Here is a 15,479-nt window from a genome sequence, read left to right as displayed (position 1 = left end):
AGTCCAGGGGACTCTCAAGAGTCTTCTCCACCACCACAGTTCAAAAGCATCAATTCTTCAGCACTCAGCTTTCTTTACAGTCCAACTCTAACACTTAGAAATGGTTAAAATGGTAAATTTTGTATACAAAATAAAATGTATATTTTGTTACAATTCCATTTATAAAGAAAAAAAGAAGCCGAGATGGCAGGTCATACTTACAAGATGTAGGCAATCACCCCGATGGACCAGCAGTCGACGGCTTTGCTGTAGGGCTTCTGGGCGAGGACTTCAGGAGCTGAGACAACAAAGGAGAGACACAGCCTGATAATTTAAACGACAAGAACATAAGGCGGTCTGGGGGCGCCTTTTCGCTTTTTTGGTCTGCTACTTGGGCTGAACTTTCAATGATTCTAGAAACTGAGAAGAAACATGCAACCTGATATATTTGTTGACTTTTGTAAGTGGACAAAAGGGGAGCATTCACGTATGTGTATAACTGGAGGCTGTAAATCAATCAACACACACTGCACGGGAGACATTTCATGTCAGTGCTGTTCTGAAGCTCAGACCAGACAGAGAGGAGGGAATACCCAGTCTGGGGCCCGGGGTGTGACTTCACCTCAAATCAATTCAAGGAAGCATTTCTGGCCCCTGCGTAGGGTCTTTCTAGGTGCTGTGGGGACGGGCGGTGAAGCCCCCTCCTCCTGCCTTCATGGAGCTTATAGTCTAGATTAGACTTAGAACAAGTCTCCGGGGCCCTGCCTCAAGTCTGCCCCTAGTTCCTTCTCTAAGGTTTTGGATGGGTTATCTGTCACTTGTGCCATTTTATTTTCTCATCTGTGAAACAGGAAAAATGCTACTTAATCTCATTTCCTGGTTCTAACACACTATTCATCAAGACTCGCCCGTCCAGGGCCTTGGTTTATTTTGTATTATTTCCTGTTCCTGGCCTGTGGCTACTGCCCAACACTGAACAACCCACCAGGTGTCTGGCACTCAGCACAGTCTGCCATATGTATTTGTGCAAAGAGTAAACAAACATTGAAAAGGAAGCAAACCATCTTCACAAGTAAAACCTCCTTTTTATGCAAACACATCTGGTTGAAGTGTCTAGGATAGACTCTGCAGAAAATTTAAGAATGTAGAGAAATAGAAATAGCTCCAGGTTACACGGTACTTGTCACAGGCTGAGCTGTGTTCTGTGGGCTGGGGATGCATTAACTCCCTGCAACTGCAATGGTGGGGAAGAGCTTAATTACCATTATCCTGCTTCCCAAGTTACAGGTAGGGGCGCATGGGGCCTCAGAGAGCAGGGCGCTTTTCCACAGCATCCAGCTACCAAGAGGCTTCTACACCAACTTAAAAGTTAAAGTGTTTAGTCGCTCAGTCATGGCCAACTCTTTGCGAGCCCATGGACTGTAGCCCACCAGGCTCCCCTGTCCATGAAAGTCTCCAGGCAAGAATACTGGAGTGGGTTGCCATACTTGGTTTCACTTGAATTAAGCGCCTGTGTCTCATCCTGGTCATTCGTAAACGTTCTCTACTGTCCTTCCAACAACTCTGCACCTCGACAGTAAGGAAAATGAGCCTCGGACATGTGCCTTTTCTATTTTAACTAATTAACTAACTTTGGCTGTGCTAGGCCTTCATTGCTGCTCAGGCTTTTCTCTAGTTGCGGGGAGCGGGGGCTACTCTCTAGTTACGGTGCAAGGGCTTCTCGTCGCGGTCGCTTCTCTTGTTATGGAGAACGGGCTCTAGAGTGTGTGGGCTCAGTAGTTGTGGCACATGGGCTTAGCTGCTCTGTGGCACGCGGGATCCTCCCGGACCAGGGATCAAACCCGGGTCTCCTGCACTGGCAGGCAGATTCTTGAGGACTGAGTCACCAGGAAAGCCCTGAGATGTGCCTTTTCTGACAACACCCAGGAGATATGGCTCAGGAGATACTGAACAAAATTTAATCTCATGCTGTTCCTGCTCTTTCCACTGGAACCTACGGACTATGAAGGTTTCTTCAGTCTGGAAGAAAAGCCCTTTTGCAGAAAAATGAACAGGGAAGTCCTCTTACCCTGTTGCAGATAACTTCCTGAGCAAGAGGGAAAGACACAAATTCCTGTGGATGTTTCTGTTATGATGGTAAGAAATACAGTCTACGGATAACTCCCAAAACTAATTTTCGGTTTCAGCCCCAATTCCTCCGATCACTTAAAAAAAATTTTTTTTAACAAGAGCAAAATAAACACGTTTCTACATCTTTGTTACGTTCACCTTCAACTACAAAGCTAGGGAACCCACAACCTGGAAAAGTGGCCCTTGGATAACTGGGAGCTGGCTACAGCCATCGTTCCTAGAGTCAGTTTCTCAGATGCTTCTATTACAGCAACGGATGAAAGGGAGCCATTTCCCACAGCAAACTAATTTAGGAGGTAGGCGGTCTCAGAGCTGATGTTCTAATCTGAGTGGCCACAAGGGCACAGGTGGTGGGAGGGGGCTGTTTCTTCAAGGAGCTTGTTTTTGAGCCTCTAGGGCCAACTTCATGGCCTGAGGGAAAGTTCAAAAGAAGCAGAAAAGGCTCACAGAGCAACATCTGATCCAAGTCCATGCGTGCATACGAAGTCGCTTCAGTCACATCCGACTCTTTGTGACCCTATAGACTATAGCCCACCAGGCTCCTCTGTCCATGGGATTCTCCAAGCAAGAATAATGGAGTGGGTTGCCATGCCTCCTCCAGGGGATCTTCCTGACCCAGGGATCAAACCTGTATCTCTCATGTCTCCTGCCTTGGCAGGCGGGTTCTTCACCACTAGCGCCACCTGGGAAGCCCTGATCCGGCTCCACCTCCCCGCAAAGCTGACGGCAGATGTCAGGAGCACCAAGCAGGTGGGGAGAGGCCCCAGCTTCCATGTCACGTGGCCTGTCAGGCTCTTTAGGGGCGCGATAGTGGTGCCCAAACACTCCACGATACCAAAGGATGAGACCCAGCCCCAGCAAAGCATGTTGGACTCCTAGGAAGAGCTAATCCTCTGTGTTCTCCTCCTGAGTACTCCATTCTCACAGTCTTCCAGTTCTGTGAATGTGGGAGGAAGAATTCTTAAAAAAAAAAAAAAATCCTCCTCCTCAACATCATCTGTTAGAAAACAGAAAGTACTGGCCACCATCCACTGTTCAGCAAACAAGGGAATAAAGAACATGGTTTCCCTTTTGAAATCCACATGCCTGGGGACACCTGCCCATCAAGCCCTTGGCCTGCAGTCTGGCAAATTTCGAGACTTGAAAACCAAGTGGCTGAATTTTATGCAACTTGGGCCATGGATGTTACTGGGGATGTTTAGACTCTTTAAACCACAGATGACACCTAATTTTTAAAAATATGAGATTTCTGTTTAAATAATACACTTTTAACATCAAGTAATGCTTTTTTTTTTTTTTTTCAAGTAATGCTTTTTTATTAAAAGACCTGGTATAGAACAACTGCAAGGATGTTAGGGAAAAGTTCTAAATGATGGGTATCCACACTGGGGGTGGAACTCTATGTACCTGTACCAAACATGTCTTGTTCTCTTTGACATTGTGTCTTATCTGGGTTATAGCAACTGCAGCAAAACATAAATACTTTTTAATCAACTGACACGAGAACCATTTGCCCTCTGGTGAAGTTCTTCATTGCACTTGAACCAAATCCAGTCAGTGAAGCCAGATATCATGTAATGTCATGATAAAAAAAGACAAAGCAAACTGATTAGGAATTAAAATTCTCACCAACTTAATATATTTTTAAAGTTGCATGATGGTGCACACGTGAATCACTTAAATTCTGTTTTCCCTTGAGAACCAAATTCTGTTTTCCTGGAACCAAATGTCCTTTCAGACATGGTTTGAACAAGCCCACCTAGCTTTAAATGGCTAACGTTTCACCTCATAGTAATTCTTAGAAAAAATAAACTCTCAGGCAATATTCAAAACCTTCTGGACCAATAGACATGGTGATCAAACCACGGTGAACCCCTGAGGTCATGGGGGGATATTTTTTCTCCTAGTCTCCATCTGTGTTCTGCACTTGGCTCCATTGTTCTGTCATCAGGTTTCACTCCTCTGGTTTTTGGTCCTCCTACCATTTCCCCTCCTACCACTGTGGCTCAGAGAGTAAAGAATCTGCCTGAAATGCAGCAGACCCAGGTTCAATCCCTGGGTCAGGAAGATCCCCTGGAGAAGGGAATGGCAACCCACTCCAGTGCTCTTGCTTAAAGAATTCCATGGACAGAGGAGCCTGGTGGGCTATATAGTCCATGGGGTCTCAAAGAGTTGGACATGACTGAATGACTACACTCCTACCACTCCCCTGGTCCCTTCCAAATATAGTGCTGGCAGAATCCCTTTTCTCTGATCTTTTTTTTTTTCCTCTGATCTTTTGAAAGACCAGTTTTCATTCTGAGAATCAACCAAACTCCCTCATGTTATGTTATCAATCTTATACCATTGGCGAGAATTCACTGTAATTCTAAAAAGTCACAGCATCCAACTTACAAAACTTTCAAACAACAATTGAGGGCGATGGCGTGGAACACTGTCCACCTGGAGCGTCAGGAAGTGATGAGGGTTCTCTGTGCCACCGCCATCCCATCTCACCCCCAGCACCCGCAGGAGCTGCCGATTAAGAACTTTTTCATCAAGCAGAAATAATTCTCTCTCCTAATTGTACCCAGCACGATTCACGTGTTGTGGCAGGTTGGCAATGACTCTAGCCACCCCCACACTTTCTAACTGAGGGCGGCTTTGAATTGAAATAACTTAACTGGAGCTACTGACAAAGGGAGCAGTCATGGAGAGGCACTGCGGCTTGTCTGCAATGCCATCAGCCCCCAGGCAGAGCAAGAAAGGGCTTGATTTTGAGGCACAGACACAGCAGAAGAGGAAAACTCAAGTGGAGAGAATTCCCTGCAAGTCCAATGGTTAGGACTCCATGCTCCTAATACAGTGGGCTCCATCCCTGGTCAGGGAACTAAGATTTTGCATGCCACATAGTGTAGCCAAAAACAAACCAAAAAACTAATGTTTTTTTGTTTTTTTTTTTTGTAAAGATTCAAGTTGCGAGGGCACACATGTTCCTCCAGTGCATTTTAAGACCCGGACCTTGGGGCAGTCAGTGGTCATCAGTGGCAGTAGAGGTGTCCACCCACCCAAAGTGTTGAAGGGACAGATCCAAGATAGGTGGCAGGTCCAACCTCCTGACTGCATCTTAGGCTTGGCTGAACTCAGCCTTTTCGAGGTGGAGAGAGTAGGGGTGGGGTGTCAGCAGCCCCACCTGGGTGACTTGGGTTGAACCTGACAGTTGGGTTCCCAGGTCCATTCATCACAGACCTGTCATCCACTAGCCTCCAGCAGGCTCCTACGGTACCTTATCCATCCCTTTACTGCTGTGTGAATCACACTGTCAGACCAGACTTCATGCTGCTGGAGGCCATCTCTAGACTGTATTTTCAGGCATTAGCACATACTGATTATTCATCAAATGGTGATACAACTGAATCCAATCCACTCAATACACACATGCCATTATTTCTACAAGAAAATGTTTCCCAGGACTTCCCTGGTGGTACAGTGGATAAGAATCCACCTGCTGATGCAGGGGACATGGGTTAGATTCCTGGTCCAGGAAGATTCCATATGCTGAGGAGCAACTAAACCTGTGCACAACAAGAAGAGAAGCCACTGCAATGAGAAGCCTGAGCACCGCAACTAAAGAAAGCCTGTGTGCAGCAACGAAGACCTAGTACAACCAAAAAAGAAAATTCCAGAGAGATGATTGACAAATAAACTTTGCTGCCTCAGATATTTTCAGTGAGTAGCCATAGGAACCATAAAAAGAAAAAAGGAAAGAAAACATAAAACATAAAAAGAAAAGAAATTTTGGATTGCAAGCCACTGTCTCTTGGGAAGTCCCTATATTTCGCACATGGTTGTTCAGTTGCTAAGTTGAGTCTGACCCTTTGTGAGTCCATGGGCTGCAGCACAGCAGGCTTCCCTGTCCTTCACCACCATCTCCTGCAGTTTTCTCAAATTCATGTCCACTGAGTCAGTGATGCCATCCAACCATCTCATCCTCTGTCGTCCCCTTCTCTTCCTGCCTTCAATCTTTCTCAGCGTCAGGGTCTTTTCCAATGAGTCAGCTCTTCACATCATGTGGCCAAAGTATAGGAACTTCAGCTTCAGCCTAAGTCCTTCCAATGAATATTCAGTGTTGATTTTCTTTAGAATTGACTGGTTTGATCTCCTTGCAAACTAAGGGACTCTCAAGAGTCTTCTTCAGCACCACAGTTCAAAAGCATCAATTCTTCAGCACTCAGCATTGTTTATGGTCCAACTCTCACATTCATACATAACTACTGGAAAAACCATAGCTTTGACCAGAAGATCAATTGCTAAATACCTTTCCTTAAGCAAATTATTTCTGACATGAATTTGGGGGATAAAAGAAGCAGAATTATCCCTAATTCTCTGAAAGTGGGTGTTTGTCATTCATCTTGCTCTCCTTTTAAAAGCTTTTCTTAAAGGGATTTCAGAATTATTAATACTAGTTCTAGGGCTAAACAGCAAAAAAGGTAGTCTAGTAAGTGATCTCTCAGAACCTCCTTCCTGTTAGATCTTGGAGGCTATTAATTCAGATTTGGAGGGGGGTGGTATTCCCAATAGAAACAGTATCCCATCAGCTGAATTTACACCAGTAAGTAGAAGTCATCTCCAGCCTCGGCAAAGCCTCCCACGAGCTCCTGGAAGGATCTGTGGACAGATGTTCCGCCTTCTGAGCCCCAGGCTTACCCCACGCTCTCCAGTGAAACAGTAGGTTCCAAAATGACAATAATTAAATTTACTGTTATGAGACTCACTACCAACCCACTGTGGAAAATTCCACTTGGTGGGAAACGTCTCCTATAAACAGAGCTGTTCTATATTGATTTAGAGCAAGGATTTCTGGTAAAGGGAAGGACTCCAGAGATTTAAAAAAAAAAAAAATTCCAGAAACCTTTCATGTTGTTTTTAAAACAATTAAGTTGCCCATTTTCCTTACTGAATCAGAGAGAGAGAAAAAGGCCTAACCAAGTGGAATTGGAAACGCGGACAGTGGCTTGTAGGGGCGGGGGCCACAGTCATCAATCCTCAGGCTCTAATAAAACAGAGGAGGAATTTTCCCTTTTCCTGCATCCAAGGATGTGCTGCAGAGAGAGGGGAGACTGAGAACTCACCGTGTTGCCACGTTCATGTTCAAGGTGATTTGTTTCCTCCATGGGTGTCTGAGGACCACTCCTCTCCGTAGGTCAAAGATGTCACTTCTTGGGGAGAAGAGAGGCACTGGCAGGAGGGGCGGCCCAAGGTGGCAGGAGCAGCCCTCAATAATGGAAAAGAAGAGCCAGTGGTCCAGAACCACAGTGGGGGGGCTTCTCCTTATTCAATCGCTTGACAGGTTGCGTCCCACTCCAGGCACTGGCTCTATAGGTGGCCACAGCGTAGCTGGCCCCTGCCCCCAGGGCACACCTGTTCTCTGCGTCACTGAGGGTACACACAAGCCTCAGCCGCCTTCCTAAGGACGATGATTGTACTCAGACAAGATCATGGCAGGTTTGAGAGGTGGTCTTGATTTTTTAATGTAACTCATTTGAAATCCAGCTCTGAAGATACTGAACTTACTCTAAAGTGAAAGTGTTAGTTGCTCAGTCCTGTCTGACTCTTTTGTGACCCCATGGACTGCAGCTTGCCAGACTCTTCTGTCCATGGGATTCTCTAGGCAAGAATACTGGAGTGGGTTGCCATTTCCCTTCTCCAGGGGAATCTTCCTGACCAGGGATTGAACCCAGGCCTCCTGCATTGCAGGCTGATCCTTTATTTTCTGAGCCACCAGGGAAGCCTTAAAAATATTCAAGGAAAAAAATAAATTACCTCCAATAGTCAAATGAAAAATAAGGTGAAAACAGATAGTGAAAGATACAACCGGGGAAAGAAATTGCTATGGCCAGTGGTGCTGTAAGAATAGGCCTTCACGTTGTACTCAAGAAAAAAGTAAGAGGTGTAGAGATCAGAGTAGGAGAGGTCTGAAGGATGTGGAATGGTTGCCAGGATTTAGGTTCTTGTAACAAAAAATGACTTTAGTTGTCTGGAGATAAGAAGTTTTAAATAGCTGGGTACATTGGCTTTTCAGTGAAAGAAACCTAGGCTCTACCATTTACAGCATGTGTGGATATGGGTAAGTCCCTTAATCTTTCTCAGCCTCCATTTTGCTCATCTGTAAAATGGGAAAATCAGTAGAGGCCAACTTTGAGGACTGTTATGAGGCTTACAGGAAATAAGCAGCACATAACTTATGGGTATAATTAGTAGTTATTATGTAAGGAAGAGAAGTTGGTAAGATCAAGGGAGCAAAAGGAATGTAGGCTTTATCACTTTCTAGAAGTAAGGCTGGATAGATTCCTGATATCATGTAGTACTTTCCTTTGATTCTAGCTTAACATAATGGAAATGATTCATAAAGGAAGATTTCCACCCTTTTGATGAAAACCCTCGAAAGTCAGGACTGAGCCAGGCTCACAGGAGACTGGAAGGGCTGGTCGGGAGAGCTTGAGTCTTAGAGCTGACAGGAGCCAGGTGGTCCCTTTGTTCATCTAGTTATGGATCCCTGTGGTCACTTCCTCACCAGCACATTTACATCATCCCCTCTTGGTCCAGACACCAGCCCTGACCCAGTAACAGGAGCAGCCTGTCATCATGGCTGACTGGCAGTGCTGTGAGCATGAGGACCATTTGTCCTGGTATCAGAGGTCCATGCGCTGGCCAGGGACTCTGGCTGTGTGTGGCACCTTCATGGCTCTGCGTCTACTGAGGGAAGGACAGACTGAGCTCCTCCCACATTTTCTCCCCCCGCCCCACCTCCCCTACACCCACCCGCTCCTACCTCCAGGCCAGGGGTCATCAAGGTTTCTATCTCCATTGCCCTGAGCTCTCCTCATCCTTGAAGCAGTGACAAGGGTGCAAAGCCCAGTTCTAACCAGTTCTTGCTTTCATGGGCCTCAGTTATAATACTTTTTTAAAGAAGGTTGAAAATTATTCTGGAAGACTGGTTATAAAAATGTCTATATCCTAATTTTTTCCCCTAAGTTTGCCTTTATTGAAATATAGTTGATTTATAATGTTGTATTAGTTTCTGGTATATGGCAAAATGATTCAGTTATATATATATATATATATATATATATATATATATGTGTGTGTGTGTGTGTGTGTGTGTAGATATATTATTTTTCATATTCTTTTCCATTATGGTTTCTTACAGGATATTGAATACAGTCCCCTGTGCTACACAGTAGGACCTTGTTGTATATCTATTTTATATATAGTAGCTTGGATCTGATAATCCCAAACTGATAATTAATCCCTCCCCCACAGCTTCCTCCTTGGTAACCATAAGTTTGTTTTCGACATCAGTGAGTCTGTTTCGTAAGTAACTTCATTTGTGCCACATTTTAGATTCCACACTTAGGTGATATCATATGGTGGTATTTACCTTTGTCTGATTTACTTTACTTAGTATGATAAGCTCTAGTCCATCCAACCATGCTGTTGCAAATGGCAGTATTTCCTTCTTTTTATGGCTGAGTAGTATTGCACTGTGTGTGTGTATATACATATGTATACACACACCACGTCTTCTTTATTTATTCACCTGTGGATGGACATTGAGGTTGCCCCCCGTCTTGTTATTGTAAATGGGGCTGCTATGAACACTGGGGTGCACTGCTTAATTCTCTGGAATGTGTTACATGGCTGCCACCTGCGCCACTTCTGAGATAGAGCTGATGGGACCCTCAGAGCAGCGACACCTCTACCTGTCTTTGAATGAGCTTCTGTTTTTTGAAAATGAACTTGAAACATCCAACCTACTACGTAGCCTATGACATCAGCAGACAGACAGGCAGGCAGACGGGCAACCTGCCAGTCTATGGCTTAGTCTAAGGTTCATCTGTTGCTCCCTGTGGCTGACCTTGCTGAAGTCCCATACATTAAATGGCACAGTATTTGCATATTATTTACAACATCCTCCTGCAAACTTCAAATCATCTCTAGATGACCTGTAAAACCTTATACAATGTTAAGGCCATATAAATCATTGCTGATAAGCAGCAAATTCAAGTTTTGGTTTTTTGGAGCTTTTTCGCAATTAAAAAATATTAACGAATGGATAAGAAAGCTGTGGTACATATACACAATGGAGTATTACTCAGCCATTAAAAAGAATACATTTGAATCAGTTCTCATGAGGTGGATGAAACTGGAGCCTATTATACAGAGTGAAGTAAGCCAGAAAGAAAAACACCAATACAGTATACTAATGCATATATATGGAATCTAGAAAGATGGTAACGATAACCCTGTATGCAAGACAGCAAAAGAGACACAGATGTATAGAACAGCCTTTTAGACTCTGTGGGAGAGGGTGAGAGTGGGACGATTTGGGGGAATGGCATTGAAACATGTATAATATCATAAAAGAAACAAATCGCCAGTCCAGGTTCGATACAGGATGCTTGGGGCTGGTGCACTGGGATGACCCGCAGGGATGGTACAGGGAGGGAGGTGGGAGCGGGGTTCAGGATGGGGAACACGTGTACACCCGTGGCGGATTCATGTTGATGTGTGGCAGAACCAATACAATATTGTAAAGTAATTAGCCTCCAATTAAAATACATAAATTTAAATTTAAAAAAAATATTTTCGATCTGCATTTGGTTGAATCTGAGAATTTGGAATCTGTGGATCCAGATGGTCAACTGTATGTTATGGATGTGTGTCCCAGGACACTTGAACCAAGTCTCCCTGTCCCTGAGGAATCTCCACAGGTGGTGAGAAGGGTCACAGCAACTCTGCTGGTGGATAAATGGATAGAGCTTAAACCAAACTGCAATATACTTCCAAAGGGTTAGTGACATTTGTGTGTCATCGAGGTGGCAAGAAGGACTTCACTGAAACAGTGGGAGATACAAACCACTATATATAAAACAGGCAACCAACAAAGACCTACTGTATAGCACAGGGAACTCAGCTCAATATCTTCTAATAACCTATAAGGGGAAAGAATCTGAATAAGAATAGATATTAATACATAGATATAGATGGGCTTCCCTGGTAATACAGCAGTACAGAATTTGCCTGCAGTGCAGGAGACCCAGGTTCGATCCCTGGGTCAGGAAGATCTCCTGGAGGAGGGTGTGACAACCTACTCTACTACTCTTGCCTGGAGAATCCCATGGATAGAGGAGCCTGACGGGCTGCAGTCCATAGGGTCCCACAGAGACGGAAATGACTGAAGCGACACAGTGAAGCAGCAGCAGCACCGGCAGATACATAGGGGCTTTCCCAGGTGGCGCTAGTGGTAAAGAACCTGCCTGCCAGTGCAGGAGACACAAAAGACACGGGTTAGATCCCTGGGTCGGGAAGATCCCCTGGAGAAGGAAATGGCAACCCATTCCAGTATTCTTCTTGAAGAATCCCATGGACAGAGGAGCCTGGAGGGCTACAGTCCTTGGGGTCGCAGAGTCAGGCACTACTGAATCGACTTAGCATGCACGCATACATAGATGTGTATAACTGAACCACTTTGCTGCACACCTGAAACTAACACATTGTAAATAAAAACACAGTGGGAGAGAAAGAGGACATTTCTTCCCAGTAGTGGCCTGTTCAGAGCCAGTAAATAAAATCCTAAAGATCAAGGAAAATAAGATTCAGGCGTATATATCAGAGGAGAATCCAGCCTCCGAGAGAGCTGCATTACAAAGAGGCGGCGGTACTGAACAAGTTTACTCAGATCTGCTTCCTGCCAGTAGAATTTTCAGCAGGAGGGGTATTCAAAAAGAAAAAAAAAAACCCTCAGTGAGGGGCTTTACTGTGAGCATAATGTCGCTTCACCTAGATTTAGAGTATTGCAATCTGGATTGTTGGCAAACAAAAACACAGCTGAAATACAGAATCCTTCCTTGCTGGTGGTTTGTCTTCAGCCCGAAGTTGCACAAGTCAGGAGGAGCAGAAGGTTCTCGGGACAGCTTGTTCTCATTGTGCTGGTTATAGGTTCCTTAGCTTGCTCTCATCCTCTTTTCGAGTCGTAATTCACTAAAAATGCATCACAGAGGAGCGGCTCACTTGGATTTTCCTAGTCGCTTCTTGAATTTTACCACAGGCATGAAGAGTCCCCATTAAAGCGCCATCCTGGTTTCCCATTACCAGTCTGACTGGAGCTGGGTTACTATTCAAATGCTCCCGAAGCCAAAATGTGGCTGGTGGGAGTCAGGGAAGGAACGAGAAGGGAGTGGAAAACAGGGAGGGTGGCTGGTATCTGGTGTTTTCAAACGTGGGAGAGACCTGGAACTCAGCGCAACAGAGGAAGAAAAACGTTCTGAGTAAGGCATTTCAGAGCAGTGTGGCACGGATAACCCCGTAACGTGTTCCCTGCAGGTGGCCCCAAGATTCTGCCTCTGCCCTAAGGGGTTTGTGACCACAGCCAGATGGCTCCTTTGCACTGAAGCCCTCCTCGTTTCTGAAATCTGATGAGCTACACTTCAACACGAAGAAGACTGTTACACTCATTTCAATGTTTTGGTCTATAATCATTCAAAGGAAAAAAAAAAAAAGAGTAAATTCCAAAACGTGGCAGAGCTTCTTTCCACTCTATCACCACAAAAATGGTATCAGTTCAGAAACCATGAAATTCCATCCCAGGATTCAAGTGTTGAGAGAGGAGCTGTGAAGGAATTCCAGAAGGATGGACTGCTTCACAGACAGTTTTAAGAAGGATTTAGTGGGGGCGGGGACTCTTCCAGGGCAGGGCTGCCTTCCCTTTGCTTGTGTTCTGCTCATGACCTTTTGCCCTCACCCACATTCACTGTCAAGGGCTGAAAGTCTTGCCCTAAAACTCTCCCCACGTGCAGGCGGGGGCTGTTCTCTCTGACAAGTGGAGTCTGGGTGCAGCGCCCAGTGTAATGAAAGAGTTGCTGTTGGTTGTCACTGAGCAGCTGCTGAGAGAGAAGGAAAGAGGAAGTTCTTATCTGGACTTTCCACTCAGTCATCTGTGTGACAATTTATCAGTTACAGAAAATCCTGTTTCAACGCTAAGGGTCTGAGAGGGTGAGAACAATGATGCAATGCTCAGAGACATGTGCTAAAATTTAAGTGAACAACAAGTAAAGCCCCAGCTTTACTCTCTCTTTACTCTCTCTGGGAGAGAATGACCACACAGAAGAGTGAAGATGAAAGCACCAGGAACAGAGGATCCATGAGGGAAGATAAAAGGAACCAAGTGGCCCAGCTTGCTTAAGAGATGGATGACATCAACTTAATTGAGTTTTTTTTCTTGTGTGTTCTGAATGAAGATGGGGGAAGAAAAGACGGTCAAATTTCCTTGACACACACATATTTATACACTTAAAGGATACTAAGTCAGATGTCTGTAGAAATAACAGGATGGTAGAACCAGAAAAAAAGTCACAGAGGTCAAACTATGAGCATCTTTTGACAGGAAAAAGCTCCTAGTAGGAAAGAGTTCTCTGCAGGTGGCCCTTCTGTCTCGCCTCACCACTAACCTTAAACCAGGCGCCCCCATGCTGTATTCATCTCCGGCCCTGGCACACCTTACTAATCTTTTGTTCACATAATCCTTTGCCTACCTTGCTGGTTCTTTCACAGATCAAAGAGCAGAAACGAAGACTAAGGAACTGACAGAGGACCAGATCTCTTCCCTAACTTCTCTTCAGCAATCTTGCCAACAAACTGCGTGAACAAGATAACATCTGAAGAAAGACCAGGAGGAGTGGACCAGCCGGCACCCAAGTGTGTATGCAGTGGGGGAGGGCGATGACTGGCCCCTGCCTCAGTGATTCACAAGATGACTTCCCTGTTTCCCTTAAAAGCTTTCATGGCAGAGCAGGATCTTGGGAGGTGGTTTTGTGGGGACCCTGAGTCCACCATCTCCCCAGATTGCTGGTGTTCTGATTAGAGGTACCTTTCCTTTCTATCAACATGAGTATCATTTTTGTAAGTGGAGAGCAGTGGGACCTGATTTGATAATCAGTTCAGCAGGTTTATTTTCAAACAAGAAACTGAGAACCCAAGGGATGGCTCAGGCCTTCCTTGGAGAAGGCAATGGCACCCCACTCCAGTACCCTTGCCTGGAAAATCCCATGGACGGAGGAGCCTGGTGGGTTGCAGTCCATGGGGTCGCTAAGAGTCACACACGACTGAGCAACTTCACTTTCACTTTTCACTCCCATGCATTGGAGAAGGAAATGGCAACCCACTCCAGTGTTCTTGCCTGGAGAATCCCAGGGACGGGGGAGCCTGGTGGGCTGCAGTCCATGGGGTCGCTAAGAGTCACACACGACTGAGCAACTTCACTTTCACTTTTCACTCCCATGCATTGGAGAAGGAAATGGCAACCCACTCCAGTGTTCTTGCCTGGAGAATCCCAGGGACGGGGGAGCCTGGTAGGCTGCTGTCTCTGGGGTCACACAGAGTCAGACACGACTTAAGTGACTTAGCAGCAGCAGGTCTTCCTTACAAGTAACCAGTGGCAGAGATAGAATCTCACATTCAAGACCCCCTGTTGTGATGGCCACCAGCTACAGGCTGGGCAGCTTTGAGAGCAGGTTTTCATCCCAACATGAAACCCTGGTTCCTGGAATCCCCAGTTTCCAAGATTTCATCCAAACCCCAAGCTCCTTATCAAGTTTTCACAATGCAATGATCTCATGAATTAAAAAAAATTTCTCTAACAGTGAAAAAATATGCCAAGAATGCTGATCAACTGTTCTCCATTTCCATTTAGAGGGGAACACGCGAAACTTGTCTAAACGATTTCAGACATGTTAAGCCAGGGATAGACCAAAGTCTTTAGCAATGTCTCTGCAGGCAACGAAATTACGAGAAGAGACTGGAATGCCTCCTTCTTCACAGTTTAAGTAACGTCACAGTAAGGCACCTTCTAAAGGACCAAGATACAGTTCTGCTTATAAACACAATGACAGCTCAGACAGAAAGGCTTCTCTCCTTATTTCTGAGGAACATCCAATAATGAAAAAGTGGTTCCTGGTATGTATTCCAAATGGAAGACTGCAAAGTGAGGGATCATCACTCAAACAGCTCGATGGAAAAAGAAAGTCTCATGGAGCTCAAAGGCAAACATCAGAGAGAGCCACCGAGCACCACCCCTGCCTTTTTGCCCTTTTGAAAACGAAGCTTGCAATCTCTGAAAAAGAAAGATTGTTCTCTGGAAGAATCAGTCAGAGCACAGGCTGGCCCTCTGGTGAGGCACTTCGTCACTTAATTCAGAGACAAAGGTTCAAAGTTTTTTTAAAAGAACTTAATTTTCCAGTAGAATTTTCCCCATAGAATCTGAGAAATCACACCAGTGTGCAAATAGCAATTATCTAGAAGTCAAACATAGGCTTTTCCCTACTAAACAGAGG

At 45.1% G+C, this 15,479-nt stretch overlaps 1 protein-coding gene across 2 annotated transcripts in view; it reads right to left on the bottom strand.

The window, feature by feature from the left end:
* The window catches only part of CAMK1D (calcium/calmodulin dependent protein kinase ID), a 391,644-nt gene that overhangs the window by 37,074 nt on the left and 339,091 nt on the right, over positions 1–15,479 (bottom strand). For both annotated transcript variants that reach the window (XM_055543599.1, XM_055543598.1), the window contains exon 6: positions 202–277. In XM_055543599.1, coding sequence (XP_055399574.1) covers positions 202–277 — 76 coding nt within the window. The remainder of the gene's footprint in view (positions 1–201; positions 278–15,479) is intronic.

This window comes from Bubalus kerabau, chromosome 13 (genome assembly GCF_029407905.1).
Source record: "Bubalus kerabau isolate K-KA32 ecotype Philippines breed swamp buffalo chromosome 13, PCC_UOA_SB_1v2, whole genome shotgun sequence".
NCBI classification, from domain to species: domain Eukaryota; kingdom Metazoa; phylum Chordata; class Mammalia; order Artiodactyla; family Bovidae; genus Bubalus; species Bubalus kerabau.
Note: the sequence above shows the minus strand (reverse complement) of the source record. Positions and strands in the feature narration are given on the sequence as shown.